At 49.3% G+C, this 19,430-nt stretch overlaps 1 protein-coding gene across 1 annotated transcript in view; it reads right to left on the reverse strand.

The window, feature by feature from the left end:
- Positions 1-7,556: 7,556 nt before the first annotated feature.
- LOC144753237 (protein-arginine deiminase type-3-like) overlaps positions 7,557-19,430 on the reverse strand; it is a 160,714-nt gene continuing 148,840 nt past the window's right edge. Inside the window, exon 16 of the mRNA XM_078640994.1 lies at positions 7,557-7,936. Coding sequence (XP_078497120.1) covers positions 7,703-7,936 — 234 coding nt within the window. The 3' untranslated portion in view covers positions 7,557-7,702. The remainder of the gene's footprint in view (positions 7,937-19,430) is intronic.

The following is a 19,430-nucleotide window of genomic DNA, read 5'->3' on the forward strand; positions in this document are numbered from 1 at the left end:
CCGGAAGGGTAGAAGCATTCGCGATGAGCTCCCGCGGCGCCGCGTTGCCACAGGATGGGCTATGGGCGGAATTCTTGGCGGTCGCACAGGCTAAAGGGCCAGCATGGGCACAAGGCTTCATTGAAGCGCGCCGGCTTGAGGAGGCTGGCCGACCTGGGGCCCCCGAGGACGTGCCGGGCACTTCAGGAGAGGGGACGCGTCGGTCCACCCGCAAGCGGAAGAGCACCCGGAAGGAATTCCCAGCCGCGCCAGCACGCATTAATCAGACAACGACACCATCCCCTCCTGTTGTGCCGCCAGCAGATACTGCGGCCGTACCTACCGTGGTACATGAGTCAGTGGCGGGAATGACGGACTTGGCCCAAATGGGTAAGACAATGGACGATATGATGGGTTTGATGGCTATGTTTCAGAAACGTTTAGTCACCATGGCGGCTGCACAGGAAAGGTTGGCCCCACTGTCAGGGTCGGCATCAGCGGATCCGGTGAGTCAAGTATGGGCTCAGTCAGGGCCGCCATCGTTAGCAGGGTCACCGCTGCTGGCCGGGCCATCAGTATTGCTACCCGCCAACTCGGGTGCCAACGCCTCTACCACACAGAGTGCCTCACCAGCCAGCCAGCAGAGTGCGGCCACCAATGTTCCCCAAACGGTCGCCCCGATTCTCACGGTCACCCCGCAGATTGTTAATACCTTTAATTCTCAGAGTGTATCAGCAGTCGCCCAGCAGAGTAGTACTCCCGCTGTTCACCAAAGTATGGCCCCCATGTTCCCTCTAACGGTGGCCCCTCAGATTGTCAATCCCCTTAATTCGCAGAGTGTGTCAGCAGCCAGCCAGCAAAGTGTGGCTCCCGTTGTTCCTCAGAGTGGGACCCCCATTATTCCTTTAGGTACGCCCCACGTCCTACCTCAGACTGTCGCCCCTGGCCCACAGGCAGCCGGCCAGGCACCGGCCATGGAAGGAGCATCAGCGGGCCCAGGGAATGGTACAGGTGGGCCAGCGGCTGGGGCCGCTTCAGTTCCGGCAGGGGCATGGCAGCCAGCTGGCACAGGGAAACCGGGCATGAAGTCAAAAGGTGGATGTTCCTTGGCCAGGCAGGTGCCTCAGGCTGCGAAGGAAGGTATATGGAGAAGGGAGTATATTGACATTCTGACCTTATTAATGCACGACAACGCAGGGGCTGACACAAGGAGGATGGGAAAGAAAGAGGAGGACAAGGTTAGGTTTCAGCGATGGCCTGAAAAGACCATTGAGAACTGGACCGAGGCATTCAACATATTGGCGGCTATCATAGTGCAGAAGGACCCAGCTCAGAGCGAGGCCCTGATGGAGTATGCCAACTCCATTCAACAGGGGGCAAGAGAGTCCGGAGGGATGGGCTGGTTTTCATACGACCAGGAATTTAGAAAGACCATGGCCAGCTGCCCAGAAATAGGGTGGGACCACACTGACATCCAGCTTTGGTTTAAACACATGTGTAGGACTGGGAACAACAAGAGGGACACATCTCATAGAACACAGAGCGAGGGTAGTGATGCTAAAAGGTGGGAGCATGATCAAAAGTGGGAACAGTATCCAAGGCGGTCCTTCCAGCAGCCCTTTCGGGGGGGGCGGGGGAGGGGTCATGGAGCGGGACCAAGACGCTTTAACTCAGGGACCTGCAGACTGTTTAACAACGGGGCATGTACCTGGGGGAGGGCGTGTAAGTTTGCCCATGAGTGCAGCAAATGTGGTTCCCAGCACGCAGCAATCTCCTGCACCAGCGGCCAAAATCCACCCCCCACTACAACGCAGGGAACAGAGGGCGCTCGACAATAGGTTACTTGAATGGCAGACCGGACGGACTGAGCATGACAACGAGACAAGTGGCAGATTCCTTTGGCAGCACAAAGAACAGGCAGAACACACCAGGGGCCTACCTTTCATAGAATCTCAGGGCAAGGGTCGGACTGACAGCTACGATTCAACGGCCAATGACGTAATCCCCCAGCGGGGAGGTGGGACGGAGCATTCCAAGGGTCCATCCCCCATAGTGCTGCAGAACATCTTACCTTTGCTCAGGGTGTATCCACTCGTAAAAGAGCGGGAGCTATTAGTTGACGGCTTTGTGGACGGCTTTAAAATTCCTTACAAAGGCCCCCTTGGTCCCAGGGACGCCTTGAATTTGAGGTCAGATAGGGAATTACATCAGGTGGTCAGTGACAAGATCAGGAAGGAGGTTGACCTGGGGAGGGTGGCTGGGCCATTTCCTTCACCCCCGCTACAGAATTTCTTAGTTTCCCCGCTAGGCGTGGTCCCAAAAAAGCAGCAAGGGTCGTACAGACTGATCCACCATCTGTCGTATCCGGAGGGCAATTCAGTCAATCATTGGTTGGAGGAAGGGGCGTGTTCAGTCTCCTATTGCTCACTGGACATGGCCATTGATCTGATTAGGAGAACAGGCAAGGGAGCGTGGTTGGCCAAGGCAGACATCGAGTCAGCGTTCCGCCTCCTACCTGTTCACCCAGACAGTCAGCACTTGCTGGGTTTCAGGTGGGAGGGGGCATTCTTTTTCGATTGCTGCATGCCTATGGGTTGCGCGGTCTCATGCGCCTTCTTCGAGGCATTCAGCTCCTTCCTGCAGTGGGCCCTCACGACCAGGCATGGCATTTCACAAGTCACTTACTACTTGGACGACTTCCTCTTCTTTGGCAGGGACGGTTCTCAGGAATGCGCTGAGGCCTTGCGGGCCTTTGAGGTCCTGTCGGATCATTTGGGAGTTCCTTTGGCACCAGGGAAAACTGAAGGGCCCGCGAAGGTGCTGACATTCCTGGGCATAGAACTCGATACCATCAGAGGGGAATCCAGACTCCCAGTGGAGAAGGTGTGTGAACTGCGACGGGACATTAGTGCAATGATTGGAAAGGGCAGCGCAACCCTGGAGGTAGTACAGAGTCTGTTGGGTAAATTGAACTTCGCAGCAAGGGTCATTCCAGCTGGTAAAGTGTTTTCCCGCAGGTTGGCTAAGGCTACGGCTAGTGTGAAGAAGAAGCATCACCTAGTACGTCTGGGACCGGGATTGAGATCAGACTTGTGCATGTGGGATGAGTTCCTGAAGAATTTTAATGGTACAGTGATATGGAGGGCCCCCTGGGAAAGCAGCCAAGGCTTATGTCTCTTTTCTGATGCTTCCGGTAGAGTAGGTTTCGGGGTGATCTTTAGAGAGAAGTGGTGTGCAATGAAATGGCCGGATGCGTGGCGCAAGAAAGGTGTGACTGCAAATATCACGGTCCTAGAGCTGTTTCCCATTGTGGTGGCACTGCATTTATGGCCAGAAGGACTGGGCAACAAGAAGGTGGTGTTTTGGTCTGACAACCTAGCTGTGGTCCAGGCAATCAATGGTTTGAGCGCTAACTGCCCGTTAGTTTTAAGTCTGCTGAGAGAACTAGTCAGGGCTGGGTTGCGTAACAACATCGAGTTCAGGGCTAGACATGCCGAAGGTGTCAAGAATGTGGCAGCTGACGCTCTCTCTCGCTTTCAGCTGTCACGATTCCGGGAGGCATGGCCGCAGGCAGGGGAGGAGATGACACCGTTCCCGGCAGCACTATGGCGACTCCTTCAGTGGGGGAACGGTTGAAGAGGATGGGCCAACGTTCCCTGGCCCAGACAACCAGGAGAAGATATGCGGCCCAACTGACCACTTTCCGAGCAGTGATACAGTCCCTGGGAGCGGCAACTTTGAGTTCAAGGGAACAAGTGGAGGTTTTTGTAGTTTGGGCTAGGGAAACGGGCAAGTCCCACTCTTGGGTGTGCAGCCACCTGGCAGCGCTCAAACACGAGACACGTTTAAATGGCGAACAGGACCCAACTGGAGCGTTCAGGATCAGGGCAGCACTGAAGGGGTGGGCCCGGGACGAAGTCAGGTTCCCAGACAAAAGAGCAGGAATAGAGTTCCCCGCCCTGCAGCGCATGGTGGACACAGTGCCGTCTGTCACGAATTCGGCATTTGAGGCGCAGCTCTTTGCGACAGCCTTCTGTTTGGCGTTCTTTGGTGCCTTTCGGGCCAGCGAGCTGGTGGCGAAATCCAAATCTGATAGGTCAGGGAGAGCTCTAGACATGATGGACGTTTGTGCCAGGGATTCATTAGTTCTGTGGCTACGCAAATCCAAAACTGATCAGGCTGGCAAAGGTGTGGCCATAACATTACATGCATTCGAGGACCCTAGATACTGCCCAGTCACCTTGGTTAGGGAGTACCTGAAAATCAGGCCTCTGCTAGCGGGCGCCTTCTTAATTCACGCTGACGGCACGCCATTGACCAAATTCCAATTTGAGCGAGTGATGGCGAGGGTGATGGCCAAGGCGGGCTTGTCAGAGACAGAGGGAGGTCGGAAATTTTCCAGCCATTCTTTTAGAATAGGGGCAGCTACTGCTGCATATAGGGCTGGGCTGGGCTGGGCGAGGAAGGTGTCAAGAGAGTGGGGAGGTGGTCGTCCTCTTGCTATCAGCGATATGTCCGCCCATGAATATGTCTGGCCGCAAAGGCCATGCTCATTGCGTAAATTGGGAGAATGAGCCATTGTGCAGCAGGCCATGGCTCTCAGAAGATTCATTGTTGTAGTGTGATGTAATTCTGCGAAGCCAATTTTCATTGTGGCAGATATTGTGTGTAGAACAGTTAAAGTTAAGTTTTTGCTTGTTGTGCAGTGTTCATTTATAAATAAAACAATAATGCCAACGGTGTCTTTTCTTGCAGCTGACTGTTGCGTATGGGTGATGGGCCATTCGTATGTTACCAGGCTGGAACAGTGGGCATCATACAAGAAATGGGATTTGGCCTTAGCAAGGACTCGAATTTTGTGGCTGGGTTTCCCGGGAATAGGATGGGGCCAGCTGAGGCGCAGGCTTGACCAATGTTTAGCAGCGCGGGGTGGGCCTCCCAACATCCTCATTATTCACCTGGGAGGGAATGATCTGGTGACGGTGGGGAGGAGAGCATTAGTAGATGCCATGCAGAGGGATGTAACCGCTATAACGAACAAATTGGGTGCCACTGAACTAATATGGTCGGAGATTGTCCCCCGCAGGGCCTGGAGGGGAGCGCGGTCAGCAGTTGCCATAGAGCAAGGCAGGAAGAGGGTCAACAGGGCCATGCAAAAATTCATGGAGAAGAGGGGCCTGGGGTCCATTAGGCATGCGCTGATACAGGAAAGGACTGAGGGATATTATGAAAGCGACGGGGTTCACTTGTCTGGGCTTGGTATGGATGTCTTTCTCCTAGACTTGCAGGAAGCCCTGGCAGCGGCAGGGTGCCAGTGAGCGTGTGGGTGGGGGGGCTCTGTCATCGACGGGGGCCTCCTCCAGAGCTGTGGCGGAGTACAGGGCGATCTGGAAGCAGATGGACAGTAGGGGTACCTCTGCGGCAGAAGGATACAGTCAAATACCTCTGCCTGGCACAGTAAGGGTGCATGAGCCAAGAACCTGGAGCCGAGGGGGTTCCAGGAAACAGCGTCGGCGCCCCGTTAGTCCTTCGGGCGGTCGGGGGGCCTGAACCGACCGGGGGTGTGCCTCATCGCTCCGCCCTGACAGGGGGGGCGGGAGTAGAACGAAATAAAGTGATAAGTTACTGCACCGTCAGAGCATCGACTCGCCGTGCAAGATGGCTCGTTAGGCATGCGGGTCAGCGAGGGGCTGCCGCATTGGATCGCCTGTAAGATGACCCACCTTAACAGCTACTTGTTGTACGAAATAAACCTGCACCACTGCTTTCCCATAAACATGTCTCATGAGTTTCCTTGGTATGTAAGTGGTATGGTGCATATTGTGGAGCGAGCGCTGGCGGTGTGGGCACTATGTCGCTGGCCGCGCGACACAGAGGGGAGCATGGGCGAGCCAGCGTCCTAGTCCCACACGTCGCGGGAGAGGAACTGCTGCGTGCCAACCTACAAGAGCCACACCCCCTCGCTATCAGCCAATGGGTAGGAGAGCGCGGGCGGGGGGGGGGCGTTCCCGGGGGGTTTATAGTAGGCCCAGCTACGCTGCTCGGTCTTTCCTGCCGCGTCTGTTTCCTGGGCTGCTCTGCGCTGTTCCCACCCTATCCCTGACCCAGCGGCAGAGCGGAGGGCGAGGTGTTGAACTGTTAACGGTCTGTTTTGTGTTGCAGGCGGAGTCACAGGGCGATCTGGAAGCAGATGGACAGTAGGGGTACCTCTGCGGCAGAAGGATACAGTCAAATACCTCTGCCTGGCACAGTAAGGGTGCATGAGCCAAGAACCTGGAGCCGAGGGGGTTCCAGGAAACAGCGTCGGTGCCCCGTTAGTCCTTCGGGCGGTCGGGGGGCCTGAACCGACCGGGGGTGTGCCTCATCGCTCCGCCCTGACAGGGGGGGCGGGAGTAGAACAAAATAAAGTGATAAGTTACTGCACCGTGAGAGCATCGACTCGCCGTGCAAGATGGCTCGTTAGGCATGCGGGTCAGCGAGGGGCTGCCGCATTGGATCGCCTGTAAGATGACCCACCTTAACAGCTACTTGTTGTACGAAATAAACCTGCACCACTGCTTTCCCATAAACATGTCTCATGAGTTTCCTTGGTATGTAAGTGGTATGGTGCATATTGTGGAGCGAGCGCTGGCGGTGTGGGCACCATAATGGGGCCTGCCTTGCCAGACTGTTTGGATCTGCACCGTCTCTCCTAGAATGACAGCACGGCGGCCTAAGAGTTATGTCCTGCACACTGTCAACCCAGGCATATGTTGGGTAGGAGTACAAGATAAATTACCACAGCCCTTCCCATCCCTTAAACTGCACACAACTTTGGAAATATTTCTTGAGGGTCTTTTTAGTGTGCCCTTTTCTATTCTAAGTTTTTTAAATAAATTTAAGAAAACAATGTGCTGCAAAATACAAGTTTTGACTATTTTCTTCAAAATATTTATCAGATATGAAAGATATGAAAGTTCAAGACTTTTAATCTAAAAATTAAAAATACCCGTCATTACACACCCTGGTTGCCCCACCCCAACCAGAAACTTGTCAGAGTGGTAATAAGAACATAGAAGCCTTTGGGCAGTGTCTACGGGGTACGGTCGTAGCATCACAAGTTGTAAAGTGAGGCACCACTTCGTGAAGTGGGTAGCGCCACTCGAGGAAGTGATTGGAGCCTTCCTGGGCCCTTGCACTATTTATTTATTTGGTTTAAAAATTAAGCAAAGCTGGAGACGTTCATATACTTTATGGAATATACTCTGAACATCATTCAATCAATCGTTTATTAGAAAAATTAGAGTCCAAATAAATATTCTAAGCATGCTTAAAAGAGTGATGTATTACCCCTGTCTCTTTTCTTAACTTTAAAGTTAAAATATCAATGCTCTAAGACAATGTAATATTTATATTAAGAAACATTTCAAACATAAAGAAACTGTGATAACCGTTTCTACCAGGCAACTAACTTCTGCTAGTGACAGCCCCAGGTGAGGGAACTCGCCCCTCAATCCCTCCTTTATCGCTTCACTATAGATGAGATAGATACTTCTGAACCGGGTTGGCAATCAGAATTTAGGAATGAAAAGTTTTTTTTTTACCGCCTAGAAAATTGTATAAAATATTTTAAATTGGTTTCAAATTTTCAGGCATCACTTGAAGTTTTTTAGATGAGCTGGTCAGAGCAAGTGCCAGCGCAATTTGTAAGCTGTTTCCTGATTGGTCCATCCGTGTCATTGATTCACAGGGCCATGTTCCACCACTTGAAGTTGAAGGGTTTGCGCCGGACGTTGGTTCCACAATGCACCTCTCCCATCAACTGGTGATAGGAGTGGAAGTCATTGATGAAGCTGCATTTTAACCCCAGAGGCTCCAGCAGTGAGCGTACCTCCTCTTCCAGGCAGCATTTTCCTCTGATGATCGGGCCAAAGGGCTTGGGTATGCCAAGATGTTTCCCCAGTACCAGCATGTTTACCTGGGTAAAAAAATGGGCAGGAGGTAAGAAAAGATGTCACTGCTTTCAAATTCTTCACGGTAGACAAAGCAACAGTGGAGGGATATCAAGCCTTCAACAATCTGTCATACCTTTAGCAAAAGTCATACCTTTAGCAAAAGAGAAAGAGCCTTCCTTTTTCATAGCCCAATGTTATTTTGCCTATTTTACCTCCAGTGCTTAATTTCTAAAAAAGTGAAGGCGAGGGCCCTTACACAACTAATAACCATCACACTTCTTCTACAAGTGTGACAATTCAGATTATTCCAGGACACCCAAAGCTATACGAATGTCTTGAGCGGAAGGAATTGGTCACTTGTAATGTATACTGAGGGCCAGATTTATATCTTGGCGTGGAGGAAATACCATCCCAACGGCGATGGAGTTCCCTCCCGGACAAGATTATTGTCCGCCCGCCAGATTTAAATGCAGGCTGACCATAGTTTGCCAGTGGTAGAGACTACTCCAGCTCTGTTGTGGGCCTGATGAAGTAAGGGCTATGAGAGGTTCGGCTATATGTCCGCCCACCTAATTTAGATGAGCAGACTGTGGTGTGCGCTCTAGTCTATGCGCGCATACGCGATGACGCGGTGACGCACTAGACTAGAGCGGAGAGGCGGCGCATGCGCAAGGCGGTATTTGAGATAGGCGCGAAAGACAAGAGCGGCAGTTGGCGACCGGAGCTTGGGACAGTTAGACGCTCGGCGCCCTTAGCTCTAGGATATCTATAATTTGTTGTATGAGAATAAACCTGTGATATTTACAATACTGACTCAGTGTGCTCAGTGGGGAAACCAACATTACAGTGGCGACGAGGCTGGGACCTGGACACCACCCGGTGCAGGGACGACAGCAGACACCCCCACAGCCATCCTCATGAGTCAGTAAGGCTAATCACCGGCAAAGAAGAGCTAAAGGGCGTGGCAGCAGCGCAGCATCAAGGCAATAAGCTGAACACCAACCACACAAGTCAGGTCAGTGTGGCCCAAGACTCCAGGAGCCCCCAGGCAGCATCCTGGCAACCAAGGGAGACTCTTTTGAAAGAACACACCCAGGCAGACTTAGGCTAACACAGAACTGGCTAAATCACAGAATAATTGGAAACTAAAATGTTCGTATGAACATATAGGATGAATATATAAAAAGAACAATAGATACAACAGACTGTTATGATATCAAAAATATATTTTTAATTTCTAATTCATTTAAAACATGATAAAAAGATGAATTGATAAGTATAACTTGAATCTACATGGAGTATGGAGTTATAAGTTTGATGCATCGATATTGAATAACAATTCCATAGTCAAACTGATAAAATCAGAATCAAAATCAGAAAAAGAGACAAAAACAGTTAAGATTCAATTTTTAGAGATGTTTTTCTAAAGTTGTGTTGGACTTGGGCTGTGTCAACGCGTTTCGACAATCACTTGTCTTCATCAGGACTTTCTACAATATGCAGCCACTTTTTTTCTTCTAGATAAAATAAAACAGTATTTAGATAAATATTTGGCCACAATTTCTAGGTTACAGTAAACAATTCTTCTTATTAATAACCAAGAATGACCACTCCATTACAACAATACATAACAGTCCATTTATAATTATAAAATCAAAATTCATTTCCTTAGCCAGACATGTGTATATATATATATGATAATGCAGAATCGTAGAAACCAACTGAGCGTATTTATTTTGTAACTGGTACCTATATTCCTTTATATCCCCCTATGTCAAAGTACTGGAATGACTAGATGGGGTAGCCTATTGCTTCAAGATTCTAGAAGAGAAAAGGGGAGTTTCAGGTATGTGGCAAGGTAAGAGTATCGTTATTTACATAAGTTTATCTAAACATTTGGAGTTTGTACTTCATAGTCAAGATCAAAGAGCGTTATAGAACTTGTCTTCCTAGCCTATTCAAGATTAATTAATTAAACAATTCATAGTATATATTCACCATCAATTTAGTTGCAGATATTCAGGAGAAATGGAGTAGGGAGTAAGGCACCTTCTCTTCGTTGGATTCTTTCTTAAGAAAACTTAAATATGTATCAGAAACCATCCAAATCCTAATATGATATACATCTTCATTAAACAGATATCACATACCGTTTTCATCCAACGAAGAGAAGGTGCCTTACTCCCTACTCCATTTCTCCTGAATATCTGCAACTAAATTGATGGTGAATATATACTATGAATAGGCTAGGAAGACAAGTTCTATAACGCTCTTTGATCTTGACTATGAAGTACAAACTCCAAATGTTTAGATAAACTTATGTAAATAACGATACTCTTACCTTGCCACATACCTGAAACTCCCCTTTTCTCTTCTAGAATCTTGAAGCAATAGGCTACCCCATCTAGTCATTCCAGTACTTTGACATAGGGGGATATAAAGGAATATAGGTGCCAGTTACAAAATAAATACGCTCAGTTGGTTTCTACGATTCTGCATTATCATATATATATATACACATGTCTGGCTAAGGAAATGAATTTTGATTTTATAATTATAAATGGACTGTTATGTATTGTTGTAATGGAGTGGTCATTCTTGGTTATTAATAAGAAGAATTGTTTACTGTAACCTAGAAATTGTGGCCAAATATTTATCTAAATACTGTTTTATTTTATCTAGAAGAAAAAAAGTGGCTGCATATTGTAGAAAGTCCTGATGAAGACAAGTGATTGTCGAAACGCGTTGACACAGCCCAAGTCCAACACAACTTTAGAAAAACATCTCTAAAAATTGAATCTTAACTGTTTTTGTCTCTTTTTCTGATTTTGATTCTGATTTTATCAGTTTGACTATGGAATTGTTATTCAATATCGATGCATCAAACTTATAACTCCATACTCCATGTAGATTCAAGTTATACTTATCAATTCATCTTTTTATCATGTTTTAAATGAATTAGAAATTAAAAATATATTTTTGATATCATAACAGTCTGTTGTATCTATTGTTCTTTTTATATATTCATCCTATATGTTCATACGAACATTTTAGTTTCCAATTATTCTGTGATTTAGCCAGTTCTGTGTTAGCCTAAGTCTGCCTGGGTGTGTTCTTTCAAAATTGTTGTTTCCCTGACCCAGGAGTTGATCCTTAACAGGGGGTCCCTGATATTTACCCAAAACCAAGGGAGACTCCCCAGAGCCAGAGGAAAGGGGGGAGAGTGCACAGTCTGCGCACAGTGCGAGAGGTACAACCCCAGGGAGCCCAAGGGGCCAAATTGACGCATCAGAGAGCGCAGGAGTGTCAGGTGAACCCACTCAAAGGAGGGCCCAGGAAGGAAGACCCAGAGGCGAGGAAAGAATGGCGAATCAGGCGTCAGCCCTGATGGCACCAGTTCCGTTCCTACCGAGACCAGGTGAACCCCAACTTAAATGGGAAGACTGGAAAGATTATTTCCTAAATTACATTGAGGCTCTGGGTGATGAAAGCGAAAGTGAATACACGCCGGAAAGAAAAAAGAGACTGTTGCTCCACAACTTAGGCCCAGAAGGGGTGAGGGTGTTTAAGAACCTGGTGCCCAAAGAGAGGGGTGCAGCGGAGACGGATGTGTTTGCAAATGCACTAGATGACCTGGACTGCCATTACCGCCCAGCGGTCTGCGTCTCGATAGACCGCTATAACTTCCAACAGCGGAAACAGGAGGCGGGAGAGTCCATTGATGATTACGTGGCAGCCCTTCGCCGTCTAGCAATCACATGTAGGTATGGGAACCTGCAGGATGAGTACATTAAGGACCAAATTGTAATGCACACCACCAGCAGGTCGGTGCAAGACAAGCTATGGGCAATGAATGAGACAACCCTGAAAGAAGTGGTGGCGATGGTCAAAAAGGCCGAAATGTCGAAGAGAGGCGCAGACGCGGCGAAAAGGGAAAGTGGCCCAAGACAGATGGTCAACAAGATTGAGGAGGCACCACAATCCAGTAAACCCAAAAGCAATTACGGGGACCCGAGGAAAGATATGAGAGGAGCTGGGAAACAGGTGACTCGCTCTGGCCAGGGATCAAAATTCGCATGCTACAGATGTGGCAGTGCAGCACACGCGGCCCAGGACAGGCGTTGTCCCGCATTCCGCGCCAGGTGCTCGTTCTGTGGGTTGACGGGTCATTTCGAAAAAGTCTGCCGAAAGAAAGGGGCGAAGTCCACTGTTAAGTGCATCGATGCAGCAGCGGCCAACGTAAGTGAGGAAGACGAAGTGGATGATGATGATCTAGTCCTGTGCATAGAGGATCAAGTTTTGGACGTGTCCGGCAAGCGAAGAGACAAGCCCCGCACCGACATGCTCATTGGGGGCGTCAAAGTACACGTGGCCGTGGATTCTGGATCCCCCTGGACCATTGTACAAAGGTCGATATGGGAAGAGGACTTCGTGCCTGCCATAGGTCCTGACTTGATGCCGCCGGACATCAGACCCATCTCGTATACTGAGAATACCATCCCCCTGGTTGGGTGCAGGGACCTGGAGTTCGAATTCCGAGGACGGTCAGCCACGTGCACCCTGTATGTAGCTGAAAAAGGCCCGTCGGTACTGGGATGGAGAGATGCAGGTGATCTCGGTATCATCCTCAACCCTGGGGGGAAAGAACAGATTCTGCTAACAGACGAATGGCCCCTCTCGAAGGAGGAGGATTGGAAGGCAGCATACCCCAAGGTATTTGAGGGCACGGTTGGAAAACTGGACAAATTCGTGCACAAGATGGTCATCAAGGAGGGAGCAGTACCAGTGGTGCATAAAGTACGGAACATACCGATGTCTACGAGTGAGGCGGTGCGCCAAGAACTAATGAGGCTAGAAGAGCAAGACATCATTGAACCAGTGGACAGTGCGGAATGGCTATCGCCCTTGGTGGTAGTCAAGAAGCCGAACGGCAAGGTCAGACTCTGCGTGGACCTAAGGGAGCTCAACAAAAGCCTTGTAGTGGAGAGATTCCCGCTCCCCAGAATAGATGAGATGCTGGCTAGGACTAAAGGGATCAACCACTTCTCCACCATAGACCTGACGTCTGCGTACTACCAGATAGAACTGCATCCATCGAGCAGGAAGTACACAGCCTTCATAACGCCCTTTGGATGCTACCAATTCAAGAGAATGCCGTTCGGTCTGGCATCCGCTGCGGCCGTGTTCCAGAAACTTATGCACAGGTTGTTTAAGGACATTTCGGGAGTGCAATACTTCCAAGATGACATACTAGTGATGGGCTCCGACAAAAGCGAACACGATAGGAAGCTACACCGAGTGCTGGGAGTGCTGCAAAGCAGGGGATTGACGGCGGAATGGAGCAAGTGTAGAATAGGGTCCCGCTCTGTGACCTACCTGGGGCACGAGATAGGGACGCATGGCATATCACCGAAGGAACAAAATGTGAAAGCAATAAAAGATGCCAAGGCTCCAACTACCAAAGAGGAAGTGCGGTCATTCCTTGGAATGGCCGAGTATTACAGCCGGTTCGTCAGACATTTTGCCACCAGAACGCACCGGATGAGACAACTAATCAGGAACAATGCAAAATTCGAATGGGATGCGGAGGCCCAATCCGAATTCGAGTCCATTAAAGACTGTATCAGCCACGCCATCCCACTGCAAGGGTATGTCCCCACCGGCAAAACTGTGGTGACAACTGACGCAAGTGACAAGGGCCTGGGAGCTGTCTTGGCGCAAGAAAGGGAAGATGGTGCCAAGGAAACGATCTGTTTTGCATCCAGGGCGCTGTCCCCGACGGAACAAAGGTACAGCGTAATCGAAAAAGAGATGCTGGCGGTCACGTGGGCGCTGAGCAAGTTTCGTCAGTTCATATGGGGCACAAGATTCAGGCTTCAAACGGATCACAAGCCACTTATCAAGGTGTTGACGTCATCGGGTCATGACACGGCCACCCCGAGAATAGCGAAGATGACCTTGAAGTTGCTAGACTATACATATGATGTAGAATACCTTCCAGGAACACAGAACAAAGTAGCTGATTACCTCAGCCGGGCGGCGGCAATGGAGGAGGCGCCAGGTGAGGCCCAGGACACAGAGGAGATGGTAGCCAGCATGGAGGACCACGAAACGTCAATCAGTGCACAAGAATGGCAGGCAGCTTATGAGCTCGATGAGGAAAAGATGGAAGTAAGGAAACACCTTACCATGGGCTGGCCGGACAAGAAGAAGCTCAAGGAGGGTGTGCGACGATTTTATGAAATGAGGGAGGAACTATCCCTGAGTGACTCAGGAATATTCTTGTACAGAGGAGAGAAAGTGGTGCCCCCAGTGACACTGATACCAAGACTGCTGAATTTGCTCCATGAGGGGCATTTGGGCATCGTAAAAACCAAGGCGCTGGTCAAACAGATGTATTGGTGGCCGGGAATGGATAATCACATAGAGAGGCAAGTGAGGGAGTGCGAACAGTGCCAGGGAGCGGATAAGGTGCTTCGGCCACTCAGACCAGCTCTAGGGAAGTTCGACACCCCACGAGGCCCGTGGGAAGAAGTGGCCATTGACATTCTGGGGCCTGTGCTGGACAGCAGAGGAGTGAATAAGTACATTTGTGTGATAATCGACAAGTACTCCAAGTGGCCGGAAATAGACTTACAAGAGTCGATGGACACGGAGACGATCCTTAAGTTTCTAACCTCGGTGTTCCTCAGAGAAGGAATACCCAAATCCATTCTTAGTGACAATGGACCGCAATTTGTGTCAGACAAGTGGGGGAGATACATGAAGAGGAATGGGATCGAGGTGAAACACACGGCTGTGTACCATCCGGCTTGCAACGGCCAGGTCGAAAGGTTTAACAGGGTGCTCATGGGCTCCATCCAGGCGGCCATTTCGCAAGGAAAAGACTGGGAGGTGGAAGTGATGAACATGCTGTGGGCCTACCGGATAACGCCCTCGGTGGTGGGGTACAGTCCGTTCCAAGTGCTTAGGGGACGTCATCCCTTCACCCGGGACAATGTAGCATGGAGGGAGAAGACCATCACCAGCAAGTGGTCCCCGGCGGTGGTGCAACACAACCTGGAGAAGGCCCAGAGGATCTACGCAGCCCACTATGACAAGCGACGAAGCACAAAGGACACGGCATTGGAAAAAGGGGAGTGGGTTAGGATCAAACTTCCCACTCTGCAAAAGAAAGGCGAAAGTAAGTTCAGCCAGCCGCTACAAGTCAAGGAAGTGCGTGGTAGGGCGGCTCTCCTCAGCGATGGAAAGGTCTGGTCGCAAGACCGCATGGCCAGAGTCAACAAAATATTAGTATGGCCCAAGGTTGAGGTGGAAGAGAGTAGCATGAATGACCAGGAGGCCAGAGCCTTCTCGGAGCAGGGCACGGATAACCATGAAGAAGGCGCAAAGGACGACAGTGAAACGGAAGCCTGGGGAGCCAGGATGTCCGAGGGCCGTGATGCACAGGCGAAAGCAGAACAGAGAGCAGATGCGAGAGAAGCTGGGGTGTCCCGAGGAGAGACAGAAGTGTCAGAGAGCATGCCGGTAAGACACACCCGCAGCGGAAGGGCAGTTATTGTGCCCTCTCGTTATAGAGACTTTGATATGGAAGGACAATAGATGGGTGCTGCTCTCCCTGGGTGCCCCACCAAGACTATTCACAGTTGAAGGACATTCAACCTGGTGGGAGGGGGGGAACACGTTACCTGTTTTCATTAAAGGAGGGAGATATGTGGTGTGCGCTCTAGTCTATGCGCGCATACGCGATGACGCGGTGACGCACTAGACTAGAGCGGAGAGGCGGCGCATGCGCAAGGCGGTATTTGAGATAGGCGCGAAAGACAAGAGCGGCAGTTGGCGACCGGAGCTTGGGACAGTTAGACGCTCGGCGCCCTTAGCTCTAGGATATCTATAATTTGTTGTATGAGAATAAACCTGTGATATTTACAATACTGACTCAGTGTGCTCAGTGGGGAAACCAACATTACACAGACATATAGCCATTTTTTTATCCCTGCTACAGAAAGGAAAAACTTGGCAGTAAGGGGCATTGAAAAGCGTTCAATGCCCTCCTTGCAATGGGAGGAAACTCCCCAGGCACAGGGGGCATTGTTTTTTTTTTATCTTCAAAAAGAAAATCCCGATTGGGGATATTCTTATTGACGATAAAAAATCTTGGTAAGTTTGTCGTATCCCTCCTTTATGTTACTGGAGCCAAAATGGCAAACTTACAATGCATTGAGAGGAACTGCTGTGACAGTAGTTCCTGCAAATGCTAGAAATGTCCCCTGGGACAGAGAACATTTCTAAATTTGGTTGTCAGCACCTCCGTCCTCCATCAAGTAATTTACTCCGTCGCCGTGGAGAAGGACTGGCGGACCATCACGAAATAAAGGAGTCCCTTAGTTATTGCAACTGTTGCTGTGCTCATTTTAAAATTAGACAGACAATGCCTCCTGTTTACGAACGTCATGTATCTACTTGGAAAACATTTTTGAAACTATTTTTCCTATAACAGCCTGCATAGAGCGGGGACTAGAGGAAAGGCTGAGGGTGGAGTGATCATTTATAGCTGGCACTTATTGTATTTACAAATCAAGCACAGTCTACTGCTCGAGCAGTAGCACAAAATAGTTTTATTCAGACACTGGTGTTAGGCGGTATGTAATATTTGAATTCCTCCTATTTACTACTCCAATTAAGAGCAATAAACAGCATGCATTAAGTGCCAAATACAGTAATTTGGCTAACATTTAGACAACAAATTTGAACAGGCAACCACAGCGATACTCAGTGCAACGACTCACCAGTCTAAAGAGTTTGATTCACTCATGTTAATACACACATATGCAGAATCTCTTGAGCTTACCCACATGTTGCCTGAAGGAAGGCAATGCAAACCTCTGGCAGCTGCTCAGTTCACAAACAATTAGTGCAAATACAATGTGTAGCTATAAGCCTGCTTTTCTGTTATTTGCCTTGGCCACATTTTGCAATGTCACTCCTCTGGAATTCCCAATGTTCATGACTACAGCCTCTCAACTGTCCCAACAGAAGTGTTAAACCCCAATAGCACAGTTGAAATACGGACATTCGAATATCTCATAACAATATCGCCCCCAAAATATTGTCATGACAGAAATAATAATAGTAAACTACAATTACAATGAAGCTATTTCCACAATTGATATCATTGTCAAGATGTAACCACAAGCCGATATTTCAGCACCGATATTGTGAACTACAACCACCGGCAGATTGCCTGCATTCCATCGATCTTTAAGCTAACTATCCACTAACCTTAGTAACATGTGAATCAAGGGACTACAACACACATATCTGTTTTTTTCATTTAAAGATGGCACTTACATGCACAAAATATTTATGGATTAGACCCTTTGATATTTGAAATGCTCAAAATCCAAGTGAATTTGATTTTGGAAGGATTAAAGTGTGAGCTACTAGACAGAGCCTGACAACATTGAATGCACACTTAAAGCTTACTAATGCATGAGTTAATAAATCCCTTGTAGGCACACTTACTTGCTAGGATTCTGAATGAGGGGAGGAGGTGCCAGCGACCATGATGGCCGCTCTGAACTGAAGCTCCGTGGTGGACCCGCTCTCCAGTATCTGGAGCGGCGCTTCGCCGCGTTCAAATCCCACCTGACTCACCAATCCCGCAATTTGAATGCTGGCGGATCACACTGAACACAAAACCATCTTTCTGCGATCCTGATCAGCCAAGATATTAGCCGTGGAGTCCCCATACGGGAGTGAGCTAAGATGGCGCCAAGAGATCTACGCGACGACACTCGGAGGCCGGGAGCTAGTTACCATGATGCCGCTAGTCTTCCACTTGAACACCCGGTGGCGGTCTCCCCGGCCACCTCCCAGTAGCACAGTCCTGTCTGCTGGCCCCCTGGAGGTAGCTATTTTGAGGAGTTGGCTGGTGGTCACCCCTCCGGATCCACCTGCCTCGGGACCTAAACCACCGTTGCCTGGCTTGCCGCTTCACATTTTCGGGACTGCGAATGGACTCATGAAACTCTGTCCCTTGAAAAAAGCAGCAACGAAAATGCGGCGACGCTGCTGCCCTCACCTGCCTTCCAGATCTTAACCACGGTTGCCGGACATCCCGCTTCGCTTCTCCGGGACGGCGGATGGACTCACGAGTCTCTTTCCATCAACAAAAGCAACAAAAATGCTGCAACGCAGCGCCCTGTACCAATGAGCTTGCTCCCCCTATTTCTTCTCCAAGTTTGCGTGCCCTCCTGACCCCGCAGCTTCCTTCCTCTTCTGGGTTTGCTGCACGATGGACGCCCGCGCTAACTCTCCCTGACGATGATGACTCGTGAATAATTTTGTTGACCTCCAGCCTTCATCCCGCCAGATCTGGTGGCTGCCTTCCTCATTCAGCCCTGCTCCTGGGGTTTGTTTCTTTTTTTACTTTATTATTGGATTTCTGTTCTCCCGCAACTCCACCATTTTGTTTAGAAATAATTGGGGTCCATGACTTGGATCCTCCATCTTGCAGTTACTACAGAATCTAATGATCGATTCATGCCGCTGGTCACCGCATTTGCTGCCAGTTTGACCTTTTCCTTACTACGACCCCCTCTTATGTCTCCTACACCCCTCACGTCTTGTTTTGGTCACAGTAAGGCAACTTTGTGACTCATTTCGGACCCATACCTTTTCTTTTTTGACCCAACGCAATGATGGTATCCGGTACTAGATGTTGCTCTGTCACTGGACCCTTACCGGTTTGTAGACTCACATACTCGTGTCTCGTAAAGTACTTTCCTCCATGGCAGGTCTGCCTGACCAGATCTGCTTTCCAATCCCCTTTACTTTTCCTCCACCTCCCTCCATGCTCCATATAACTTGATCTCTATTGTTATTTAATGTACTAGTAACTGATGTAATTTTGATATCACGGTTGTTCTCTATGCTATGTGCGCTCTGATACCCCTGGGTCTAGCCAGAGCTATATAAAACTTTTCAAATCTACTCACCTTGGTGCCCAAGCAACGTTGGCCAATGCCATGTGGAGCTGTCCTATGCAGCTATTGAGGAGTTTGGCTCTGGTTCACCCCTCGGCCATCACCTACCAGGCCAGACATCGGACATTGTTTTCCTTGTCTCCTCGTTGTGTTTCCTACCTGCACTCCTTACCCCTGTTTTACTGTTGCAACCTTGGCTGATGCCCGGTGGAGCTGTCCTATGCAGTTACAGAGGAGTTTGGCTCTGGTTCACCCTTCGGCCATCACCTACCCAGCCGGACATCGGACATTGTTTTCCTCATCTCCCCATTATGTTTCCTACCTGCATCCCTAACCCCTGTTTACCATTCCCCTCTACCTGTCACTCCCCACAAGACGTTTGTCTTGGCTATGCTACACACTAATAACTCACAGTTCTGTGTAATCACATGTTTTCCTCCTATGTTTATACTTAGCTCCTGTAACTGATGTAATTGTGCTACCTGTAACTCGCTGATCCTCATGGAAAGCGCTCTGAAACCTCTGGGTT

This window comes from Lissotriton helveticus, chromosome 5_1 (genome assembly GCF_964261635.1).
Source record: "Lissotriton helveticus chromosome 5_1, aLisHel1.1, whole genome shotgun sequence".
Lineage (NCBI taxonomy): Eukaryota > Metazoa > Chordata > Amphibia > Caudata > Salamandridae > Lissotriton > Lissotriton helveticus.